The sequence below is a fragment of the Gymnoscopelus microlampas genome (assembly GCF_963454915.1).
Source record: "Gymnoscopelus microlampas genome assembly, chromosome: 12".
Lineage (NCBI taxonomy): Eukaryota > Metazoa > Chordata > Actinopteri > Myctophiformes > Myctophidae > Gymnoscopelus > Gymnoscopelus microlampas.
Window position 1 is genome coordinate 12,544,510 of NC_139949.1, and position 12,808 is coordinate 12,557,317.

At 42.5% G+C, this 12,808-nt stretch overlaps 1 protein-coding gene across 1 annotated transcript in view; it reads left to right on the forward strand.

Annotated features, from left to right (window-relative positions):
* Nucleotides 1-4,480: 4,480 nt before the first annotated feature.
* Nucleotides 4,481-12,808, forward strand: part of ppp3ca (protein phosphatase 3, catalytic subunit, alpha isozyme) — a gene marked incomplete at both ends in the record, with an annotated part of 36,997 nt that continues 28,669 nt past the window's right edge. The window contains one exon of the mRNA XM_084075193.1: nucleotides 4,481-4,535. Within this exon, the coding sequence (XP_083931319.1) occupies nucleotides 4,481-4,535 (55 nt within the window). The remainder of the gene's footprint in view (nucleotides 4,536-12,808) is intronic.

The following is a 12,808-nucleotide window of genomic DNA, read 5'->3' on the forward strand; positions in this document are numbered from 1 at the left end:
ACATTATTCTATATACACTGATTATTCAGTCAAAACAAAAAGTCAAGTCGGGTAGACACAGGACTTTTTTGCCCCATTATTATTCAGTTTGCTTTAGTCATTTCTGGCCTCGGGAAGCATGGTCACCGGTGAGACAGTCTCCTCAGACGGTCTCACCAGACAGCAGGCAGTGGTAGTGATGGTAGTGGCTAGTGTGGATGCTAATCTATCAGGAGACTTGACAACAGCTGAGCTCCATGCGGCCATCAGCAAACTCAAGCAAGGCAAGCCACCAGGCCATGATAATATCCATCCTGGGTTTGTGATCCACCAGTGTACAAAAACATCTGCTTGACTCTGCTCGTTCTACTCGTCATGCTTCCAGAGGTCCAACCTCCAGAAGAACTGGCATTGTGCTGTTGTCATATAGCCCTGCCAAAACCAAGAAAACCTGCGGAAGACCGTAAATCCTACAGACCCATCTCTCTGCTATGTGTCCCTGTGAAGGTTGGCCGATGGCTCAAGGCTCCAAAAAGGTTGACAAAGTCCAGAATGTAGGTTTTGATATATTTATTTCTCCCAAAACAACAAACACCAACAGTCCTGTGCAGTATTTACAGTGCAGGCCTAGGCAAAATTCAGGTTAACCGAAAGGAACCAAAAATAATAAAGACGTCTAAATGTAGACTTAGACAAAATGGATAACTGCAGACAGAAAGACAAAACAACTCAGGCAGCGCTATACCAGGCTATACCTTACTACAACTAAGGCCCTGCAGATCTCTCCCCTGACTGTTGTCTGTTGCCAGCCAAACACACATAAACTTGGCTCATCCCAACCTGCCCTTTATACCAGATGGATCCTACCAAGACAATGACCTGTAATTGGTAATCAATTAACTCCAATAAAGCTACATTATGGGCCATGAGTTACTCACACAATTACATAAGGAATTTACCAACAATTCAAATAGACTTCCCAAGCACCAATGAATTCCCAAACTTAAAACAGAGTACTCTTAAACATGGACAAACACCCCTCCTCTACAGTACTTGGCACCTCCCAAGCAAGTAGGATTGCCAATACTGCAGAGGAGAGACAGGTGACAAACAATCACTCATTTCACAGTTTTCAAATATATAATAGAAAAACTTAAAACCATTGAATAGTCCTTGTGATCTTTATCAATGCACAGATGTCCATGATGATTGTAAGAAAACATGCTTGATGTTAACTGGAAGCAGTTATATAGTTTGTGTGCATGCAAAGTTACTGTTCTTGTCTTTAGGGCACGGGTTGCCCCGTGACAGTCCCATTCAAGATACTGTGTATATGATCCATACCCCGCATTGAGCCATTGGTGGACCCACAACCTCCACAGGAACAGGCTGGTTTCCGTCGGGGCAGGTCAGCGGTGGGCAGGTAACACTGCTCACACAAAACATCGAAGACACTGGACCTGACAGCCACTTATGACACCGTCTGGCACTGCGGACTCCAGCTGAAGCTACTGAGCCAATCGGCATATGGTGAACTTTATAATGGAGATGCAGCTCAGCATTGGTAACAACAGCCAAGTAAAAACTGAACCAGACGTGTTTGTCAACAAGCACCTGGAGTTCTAGCAAGCCCCAAAGTACCGGTGTACGCCTGGATAGGACACTGTCCTTCAAACAACACCTAGAAGAAGTGAAGGCCAAAGTGTCATCAAGGGTCCCACTTATGACTTATCCGACGTCTCACTGGTGTGTCCTGGGTGTCAAGGTAAAATAAATCTCCACGCAGCCGTCTTTGTTGCAGGCTGCAGCCGAATACTTTGCCCCAGCCTGTTGTAGAAGCCCACATGCCTAAAAGGCTGGTGCTGTCATTAACAACGCTCACCAGCTCACCGGATCATAAGTGGTTGCCTGAAGTCCTCCTCTGTGTTCTACCTGCCAGTCCTAGCGAGAATTGCCCCGGCCAGCCTCCGACGAGAGACTGCTATCGTTGCTCTGGCAAGAAAATGCTCAGCAATATGACTGGCATTTCCCTTCATGACAACACTAAAACAGCGCTGCCTCTAAACAGACTCAAGTCTTGCCGCCCATACAACAAGCCGGCACAAGAGGTGTTCAGTTGGATCCCTATAAGCACCTGTCTACAAACACATGGCTGGCAGAATTCTGGAATCAGGAGTTGGAGTCAGCTGGGCCCACACATTGCCACCGGTACAAAGGAGAAGATCTGCCACGCTGGCAATGGACCCTGCTGAACTTCCTGCATACTGGGGTCGTCTGCTTCAAAACATCTACAGTATGAAGAAGTGGGACCTGCATGGCAGACAGTGCAGTATGCGAGTTTAGGGAGCTTGAGCAGGCTGCCGACCACATAATCACCACCTGTCCCCTTGTAGACCACCATCTGAGGCCGTCCTGTTTCACTTGGGACCTGAGACGAGGGAGTGGCTGCACGACACTAAGCTGGACATCTGGTGATGATGATACACCAAAAGAAAAAGATAGGCTGTACACTGCAATGTAAAGCACTGCAGGATCAATAAAGGTCTGTCTGTCTCTTTCTCATTGTCTCTCTGTCTCTATCTATCTTAGCCATGGTTCACATGACGCTCGTCTGTCACAAGCGTCATGGAACCACTTGTTCCTGGTTTGAGAATGTTTTACATTTACAACCAGTACATCTACAAAACGTTTAAATTTCAAATTTCTATTAATATTTATTTATATTATTAAGTGCTGACCCCACGGGCACGGATGTAACAAGTTAAAGCGCCCCAGTCTAAATACCCGTATTTTCAGTGCAATACACCTCCCAACCGCGTAGTTGAAAGCATACGGAGAAAGTTCGGAGAAAATGGCCACCAATCGGATTAAAATGCTTTTTATTGAGCAATACGGAAGATATGGGTACTTAAACTCGGGCGCTTTAACTTGCTACATCCGTGGCCGTGGGGTCAACACTTAGTATTTGAAATCTGAACGTTTATGTAGATGTACCGGTTGTAAATGTAAAACATTCTCAGGAACAAGTGGTTCCATGACAGTCATGTTTCAGGGCTATATCTACTCTGTCTGTCTGTCTGTCTGTCTGTCTGTCTGTCTGTCTGTCTGTCTGTCTGTCTGTCTATCTGTCTATCTATCTATCTATCTATCTATCTATCTATCTATCTATCTATCTATCTATATGATATCGATAGCTATAGATTGCTAGATAGATAGATAGATAGACTATATCTATCTATCTAGCCATCTATATCTATCTACCTTGTCACCACCAAGTGAAACTTTGCAGGAACTGGCACTGGTAGTACTAGTAAGCTAGGCTACTATCATTCATAGCTACAACCAACTACAAGAGACGTTTGGGTGTGTAACCAAATCGTGTCTGTGTGTGTGTGTGTGTGTGTGTGTGTGTGTGTGTGTGTGTGTGTGCAGTGCACGCCCCTCGGAGCACACCTTGTGAAATGCAAGTAGCGTTCTCTCTCTCTCTCTCTCTCTCTCTCTCTCTCTCTAACTCACTCACTCGCACGCACACGTGCAGCGGACATGCACGCGCGTGTGTCGGATGATGAAAATGAAATGGATGAAATCACATTTGCATGATGCGTCTCTCTGGGCAGCAGCTATGCTGCATAATTCATGATTCGTCAGAATAGGCGAGGCCTATAGGACGTGTTTAACGATCTATTCTACATTCATCTCTGCTGGCATGGCAAAAAAAATGCCAAAACATGCCGTGTGTGCGCGTGCGCGCGTCCCGTGCATGCGTGGGGCAACCCCGTCTCAGCCTCCATCTGATGGTGGCATCAGGCAGTCCCGTGGAACATTTGCGTGGGAGTTCCCCTCATCGCCATGTCGGAATGGTACAGCCTCTCTCTCTCTCTCTCCCCCCTCTCTCCCTCCTCTCTTTCTCTCTCTCTCTCTCCCTCCCTAGCCCTCACTATCTCTCTCTCCCTCCTCTCTCTCTCTCCCCCCTCTCTATCTATCTCTCTCCCTCCCCCCTCTCTCTACCTCCCCCTCTCTCTCTCCTTCCCTGCCCTCCCTCCGCCCTCTCTCTCTCTCTCTCTCTCTCTCTCTCTCTCCTCTCTCTCTCTCTCTCTCTCTCTCTCTCTCTCTCTCTCTCTCTCCTCTCTCTCTCTCTCTCTCCCTCTCCCTCCCTCCATCTCTCTCTCCCTCCCTCAGTTCGTGCACCCTCCCCCACATAGCGGTCCAGAGCATCACGGTAGCAGCAGAGAGAGAGCAGCAGCATCCATCCACTCTGATGACTGTGGGCAGCAGCACCACACAAATCATCCTCCTCAGCAGCAGCAGCAGCAGCACTAGGCAGCAGCAGATCATACACTTAAGGACGCATCATCCTGGTGATGCCACATCACCAACCTGATCGTCCTCTCGTAACCGAAGCGAAGACTCACCATCGACGATAAAATAATAAATAAAAAGAAAACAGCGTTTCTAGAAGAAAGAAACGCGTTGTTTCCCCTCGACGCGGCAACAACAGCCCATGAAGATGTCTAACGCTGACATCGATTTAAACGCCACCGATCGGATGGTGAAATGTAAGTTAAACTGTACGTTTTCGCCTTCGTTATGGGTTTTTTTGGGGGGAAGGGGGGGGGGGGGCATGCGTAACAACATCGGCGTTAACTGTGTCAGCTTCGTTGTTTTTTTTTGTTGCTTTAATCTGGCCTTTATTTTGCACACCGCGGATTATAAGATGTGGGCCATCATCATCATCAAGTTGTGGTCATCTTGTCTGTAATGCTGGGCTTTTACTGGCTCGCTTTGATGTTGACAAACAGTGAAGGCTAGTGTTTTCCCTCTGCTGCGCAGTCTGCGTGGACGACAGGAATTGGGGCTTCATTGTGTTCCGTGTATTTCGGGAAATAAGACCAATTCCAATCCTGATTCTAGCGTTTTGCCATCTCGATTAGTGTGTCAGGCGCCGGGCAGCATAACGGCATATGTAGGCTACTGACGTTGAGGCAGTGATGCAGCAGGATTTCACAGGCTCTGACAGGGCCATGGGGAGAGGAAGGAGGCATGAAATTGACATTTGATGAGGTGCATTTTAGTAGTCCACTGGTTTTGGGTGAGCCATCTTTCGAGTTCTAAATATGCACGAATTATAAAGCTGCATATTGAAAAAGTAGAGCAGTTCATGCTGTCACAGCTAAGGGAGAAGATGGTAACTTGCATCAATGCAGGATGCAGGGAGGTTGAGTTGCTCCACAATCATGCCTAACCTCGCCTACTGTTTATAGCCCTGCTGAGTTTTCCCATATGCACTGTATAGGCTCGGCCTACACACCATTTTCTTAGTTGTGGGATCAAGGACAGTTGAAGAGAATAATACTTAGCGTGAACAATGTGGTATTTAAGCCAGGACATAATGCTATGACAGAGTAAGCTCCTTGGATTTTCTGGGCACCGTGACAACATCACAGTGGAACCCCGATATTCATTAAACTATGCAATCTATCATCGTGGTGGGCCCCTGTCAGCCAAGGGCCCTCGGAATTTCCCTTGCTTTTCATTCCCATTTGGCACCCCTGCTTACTGATAGCCTACTGTAGAGTGATGAAATGCTTGCATGAGCTTTTGGCTTACATTTTAATGAGCTCAGGTTTAGAGCATTCATACCATAGCCTACAGGTAGCCTGCAGCAGAAAAGGGCTTCACAATAATAATAATAATAATAATAATGATAAAAGAGCGAAGCAGCCATTGATGCTGATCACTGCAGGGGCCAATAATGGAGCTCTGTGGGACCCCATATCATGGCCACTGTCTATCCTTGTCCAACTAATGATTTTGTATTTTATTCTATTTCATTGAGAATGTAGTCGACTTTTAGAGAAATTAATTATTAAGAGAGACAAATTCTCCTGATAAAAGTTTATATTTTCCAAAGAACATAATTGTATTATTTGCTGTGGGAACAATTCGTATGGTCAGTATTATATTGAGAGTATATTCATTGAATTCAAGCAACATTATAAGGATCAGAATAACGTTTTATTTTGTATTTTTGTATTTGTTATATAGGAGGTAAACTGCCTCCTTAAGTGCCACTGGTTGTGGTTATGGTGTAACTGTCAACATGTTAACCTCACCGGGGTGGGGGCTTCAAGTAATTAATACTTTGTCACATGGCACTTGAGGAAAATAACTCTCCAACTGTAAAGCGTGTCATCATGAGACCCATCATGAGATATTATTGAGTGACTCGATTGTGTGAGTATAGTCTCTCCCATAGTCTCTTCTGCAGCCATATTGGAAAGAAATTGGGCCTCTTCCTTACTTCCTTAACAGGTGTTACCAGTGATGAAGGCTCCGTTCCATTTAGTGTAGCACAGTGGTTCTCAAACTCCTTAATTTCAAGGACCCCCACAACTCTGAGAGTGTACAAATGAAACCAAATCCATTTGGTTCCATTTGTACACTCAGAGTTACACACCCAAGGAACCATGAGGGTCCCTGGACCACACTTTGAGACCCACTGGTGTAGCAGAGTGTTTCCAGTGAGCCAACATGCACAATATCAGCACCCTGACTCTGTTTGACCTGAATGGAACGGAGCCTTCATTAGTATCATTGGTAACACCTGTGAAGGAAGTAAGGAAGAGGCGCAATTTCTTTCCTACTGTATACGGCTGCTGTGCATAGAGCCCATTGTCTTCTTGGACACGTGTGTAAGAGGCTTGTCTGTGAGATTGAGGGGTTCCATTGGCCAAGTTTATATTTTATTTTTAATCTTTAGTTCATTTTCTCATTCTTTTCCCCTTGAATTACCATAAACTTCCTCACCTGTTAGTGTAGTTATACCACCGTGCACATAGAATATTTTGCTGATGCAGTTTTTCCAGAGGGACTTGGGTGAGCAGGTTCTTCTTGCTCAAGGGCACTTCAACACGATTGGCTGTTGCCTTGTGCAAAGACTGTCTGAAACTGTGATTCATCTCTGATCTCTTGGTCACAAGACGTTCTCTCTATAATCTGTAGTCCATGCCACCCACCCACAGTTCCTTCTCAGGAACATTAAGGTAACATGCAGTATGACTACATGTTGTCGTGGCAGCTGTGATGCTTGCATGTTGTGCTGACGCTGCCATTTTTCTAGAAATCTTGCTTCAAATAAAGTGTGAAAATGCAAGACTTTGGAAATACTTTATAAATGCTTGGCTGGTTCTTTGCAAATTAAACATGTCTGAGCACTTTCTAATGAATGCATTGTTTTTTCTATTATAATTAGCAGCAGAGATGACTAAAGGTCAGTGTCATTAGAAAGGAAGATGTTTCTTACTTGCATTTGGGAGATGGGGGTGACCGGGATTTTATTAACTAGTATTTAACTATTAGGTGCTAATAAAACAACATAATTGAGACCACAACAACACTATAGCCAGCCTGTCTTTCTAATTCGTTTGAATTTGTATTACATTTGAGTAATTCTCGTTCAATTCACAATTCAGTTTAGTTTCAGTTAGTTTCCAGAATGGGTTTGCTCATTTCAATTTAGTTTTTATCGTTTAAAAATGTTTACCTTTAGTTTAGTTTGTATTAGTTTTGAGTATTAGTTTAAAGGTAGGGTAAGTGATAATTTTTGGTTAAAACAAAAAGTATTTTGTTAAAAGGTTAAAGCACTACATTCTGATAGTAATCATTGCTATAGAGTGTTTGTTCAGTAACAGGAGTCTCCCTGTCTCTCCAGCTCTTTAATAAACAAAAAATACATTTTCCGGTAGGTGTCAAAATCTCAGCCAATCAGGAGAAAGTACCTATTTTTAAGCTTCATTTTTATAGTGTTCCAGTTCCAATTTTGCCTGCTCATTTCTTAGTGTCATCACTTCCAATTTCACTTGTTTAATCTATATCCTGATTCAGTTCTCTATCCTGATTGGATAAAATTGGAAATGAAACTGAAACTGAAACGAAAATGCATTTTCTGTTTACAAAGAGCTGGAGAGACAAGGACTGGAGACTCCTTTTACTGAACAAACACTATAGCAATGAGTACTATCAGAATATACAGCTATTTAACACTTATTTTAACCAAAGAAAATCACTTACCCTACCTTTACGTTTTTATTATAATACGGGATGTTTGTCAAGATGTAAGAAGTTCAGAATAGGTATAACAATATGAAGGAAATTGACCGATTGTCATGTAGACATTGCAGTCTCAATAATATTGTATTATGCACCAATGCCTCCTACTAATTTCTTCTAATGTCTAGTTTTTATTTTTTAATTCAATTATTTTTTCATACCTAGTTCTAGGTGCTAGTTTAGTTTTAGTTAACTATATTAAACACTAAACCCTAGCGTCCCTATTCCGGGACAAACATTCCGATCCACAATCTCACAACGCATCATGTTGCGAGAACTTGCGATGTGTTGTGAGCATGTGGATTGGCTATTTTCAGCAGCATTTTAAAGGGAAAAGGGATGGGGCCAAGTATAGACTCCTTGGGGACTCCATTCAATGAAGTATATAGGGTTTAAGTGGTTAAGCTCATTTGAAGTGTTAGACCTGTGTGTACAATACATTGGCTGTGTGAATTTAAATATAGAAGCAAGTGGCTCTTAAGATACGAGGGGTACTAGTTGAATGACCATGAATACACAGTTTATCCAAACTCTCCACCCACTAGTACTGCTTGTTTTCATCCTTGCAGTCTACCTTGACTTGTATAGAGTAGTGGTTCTCAAACTTTTTAATTTCAAGTACCCCCTAGTTTGTAGTTCATTTTCTCCCCCCATAACTCTCTCTGAGTTACAAACTTGTAAATATCCATTTTGGTTTGACATCAGTAAATCTTAAAGGGTAAGACCACTTTGGTAGAGGTTTGGGTTGTGTAGTTACCTTGCCATGATGTAACTCCAGAGGTGGACAAGAAATAAAAAATAATTGCTCCATTGATTAGAAATTGATAATTCAAAATATGCTCCTCATTGACTTACATTGTACGGTAAAACAGCTCTCAAAGTCACTCTTTTAGCACATACATGAACCCAAACATAGCTGATTCAGACAATATAGAGCATCACCAAACCCAGTACTGTTTGTTTTTTTAATAAAAATGTCAACGTCCTGTTGATTTTACTATTTGAAGATCCGGATCCGGATCCGCTGATCGAGTCCGGGTTTTCTACTTATTAAAAATGGCAAAATCAACAGGAAGTTGACATTTTTATTAAAAAAAAAAACAGTACTGGGTTTGGTGATGCTCTATATTGTCTGAATCAACTTTGTTTGCGTTTGTTTTTGTGCTAAAAGAGTGCCTTTGAGAGCAGTTTCACCGTACAATGTAAGTCAATGAGGAGCATATTTTGAATTATCAATTTCTAATCAATGGAGCAATTATTTTTTATTTCTTGCCCACCTTTGGAGTTACATCATGGCAAGGTAACTACACAACCCAAACCTCTAACAAAGTGGTCTTGCCCTTTAAGTTTGAAACTTACTAGTAGTTACTAAGATCTTTAGTATGGCCTGTACACACAAACATAGTAATTTATATTGCATTTATTTTTGAATAGCTGGTGCAACCCCTGGTGAAAACAATGAACCACTACTTCTACCATCTACTACTAGGTGAATGCAATTAACTGCTATTATTCTGGGTCCTCAATTATGCGTTTAGAACAAAGGTGCTAAAACATAATGTTCCAACCATATCACTATGGGATATGACTTTATAAGTCACATCTAATTGTAATTTAACCAATTTAAACGTTTAGAAATAGTATTATTTGTGTTTGTGCCACCATAGATAAATCATAACAAAAACCCAATATCTCTTCTTTGTTTCTAAGGGCCTTTTATGAACCACAATGTAGAAAAATACAATATAATCTGACTAATATAAACTGGCTAAAAGACCTTGATAACGCAATACCTTCTTCATCATGGAGTAGGAGGGCTTTTGAAAGCTTCATTCGGTCAAAGACAGTCAACGGAGGGCAGAATTGATTACACCCCACCGTCAGGTGTGGGGGTTTCCCACCCCCGAGTATGATGTAAGAGCAAAATGTCTCCCATGTGAATATGATTATGTGTGCACCATTAATGCTAAAGAAACGGAGTGACGGAAGTGGTAGATTATGTGGCTTCTGGATCTGCATCTGTGTACACTTCTGCATCAGTATCTGCATGTGCACGTGCATCTACATCTGCGCCTGCATTTGCGTCTACATCTGCATCGGCGGCACCTACAACTACACACGTCTGCAGATTCTGCACGTGCACGTGCACCTGGATCTGCACCTGCACTTGCACCTGCACCCACACTACATCTGCACCTGCACTCGCGTCTGCACCTGCACTTGCATCTGCATCTGCACTTACACTTGCATTTGCATCCCATCTATTCTGCATTCTGCATCTGCTGAGCCTTCCATGTAAATTGCAGCATTCCATGCTGGCTGCACTACAGTATTCAGCTGCCTCTGCTGTTGCCCGGCAACATACAGCATACAGTAGACTAGTTCCACTTTGCTTGGGTGCCCAGTAGAAGTGAGCTGTCAATTTGTACTACTCTCTCTCTCTCTCTCTCTCTCTCTCTTTCACACACACACACACACACGCGCGCGCACGCGCACGCACACGCACACGCACACGCACACGCACACACACACACACACACACACACACACACACACACACACACACACACACACACACTTACATCATACTCAGGGGTGGGGAAACCCCAACCTGATGGGGTGGAATCAATTCCGCCCTCTGCAAGTCATTGAAGAATGAAGCAGAGATATTAAAGCATTTGTCCAATATCGTGCTATTTGTAATTGTAGGTAAATCTATTGTAAAAGCTCTTCCCTAATGAAAGAGGTCTTATGTAGGCTCCCACTGTGTAGCTAGGAGGATATGTACTGTATCTAAAGCAGCAAACGTGCTACATCCATCTATTTTACAATGCAATGATCACAGAATGATACCACGGAAAGACACACACACACACGCGCACGTGCACGCGCACACGCACACGCACACGCACACGCACACGCACACGCACACGCACACGCACACGCACACACACACACACACACACACACACACACACACACACACTCACACACACACACCTTATTATGTTGCTGTTCATGGCATATTAACCCATTTAGACCAGAAAGAATCTGTGTCATTTTTAGATTTCTTTGGCTATTCAAAACAATAGCAGATGTACAAGCTCATGAGTAGATCTGCTATTTTCTTTTTGAAAAATCGTGAAAATGTGTGCAAATCTTTAAATATATATATTTTTAAAGCGAACATTTGTAAAATATGTTGTTCCAGGGACCTCCAGAAGCAAAGATTTGAGTTACAAATGTTACAAATGTATTTTTTAAAGCGTTACAAAACGCTTTAAAAAAGAAATACACATTCAAAGATTTGCGCACATTTTCACGATTAAAGAAAAAATGCAGATCTACAAGCTCATAGCGCGGCACTCGGTGCCGCGCTATGAGCTTGTATATCTGCTATTTTTTGAATACAAATCTTAAAATGACACGATATGCGTCCCCAGATTGAACGGGTTAAGATCAGAAAACATTTAGTCTAGTTTTTTTCTTTTTCCTTATGGCTGGCTGCATGCTTTGCAGAGTAGTCTGAAAATTAAATGTGATCTTGTTGTACACGCATCAACGAGCAATGAACTTCCCAGCTGAAGTTCCCAGCTGGCACTCTCAAATGTGAAAAAAAAAGTGTTGAGCCATGTAAGCCTGCATGGTTATGATTTTGAATAAAGGCTGCAGTATTTGCTACACACCAATAAACAGAGTAGGCATATCATGGGGGGGAAAAAGAGGCACATTGAGCAGGGGCCAGTTCAGATAAAGGTATTTATAATGCAGGGTAATGAATAATATAACCACATATGGAAGAGGTTTGCCATGTGGATGTGTTTCTGTTTCTCTGATCCATGTATAGCCATGGTTCATTTGACAATACAGGCAATCTTGAGTTAGAAGAACCTACCAGAACCTGAAATGCTTAACCCATTAAGACCTGGAACTGTGTCATTTTTAGATTTGAACTAAAAAGCATTATTTTACACTTTGGGCTATTCAAAAATAGCAGATCTACAAGCTCATAGCGCGGCACCGAGTGCCGCGCTATGAGCTTGTAGATCTGCTATTTTTGAAAAATCGTGAAAATGTGTGCAAATCTTTGAATATATATATTTTTAAAGCGAACATTTTTAACTGAAATCTTTGCTTCTGGGGGGTCCCTGGAACAAAATATTTTGATGGGGGTCCGCGACCAAATACATATAATATTGGGGGTCCGCGACATGAAAAAGATTGAGAACCACTGATATAGAAACATACGTTTTTCTGAATACTGTTGAGATTTAGGAGACATGTAGAATCGGCTTCAGGTCTCAATGGGTTAAGTTGTAACAAAACCACTACAACAGGGTTTCACAATCAGCGGGCACGGTCCAAAAGTGGGTCATGAGATATTCTTACAAGACCGCGGCGCCTGACAAAGAACAACTACTGCAGAGGAATTGTGTGTTATTTGATATAATGGGTCCTGATATCGTGATCCGTGCAAAAGTGGCATTGCCAGTATCAAGCTAGGTGCAAAAAAAAACTAAATCTAAAACATTTATTTTAGACACAGAGCACAGCACCAGAAAAGTTAACCGCTTAACCCATTCATTCTGGGAACGCATCTGAACGCATTATTTTATACTTTGGCTATTCAAAAATAGCAGATCTAAAAGCTCACAGCGCGTCACTTCGTGTCGGGCTGCAAGCTTGTAGATCTGCAAAAAAATAATTAAAAAAAGAATAA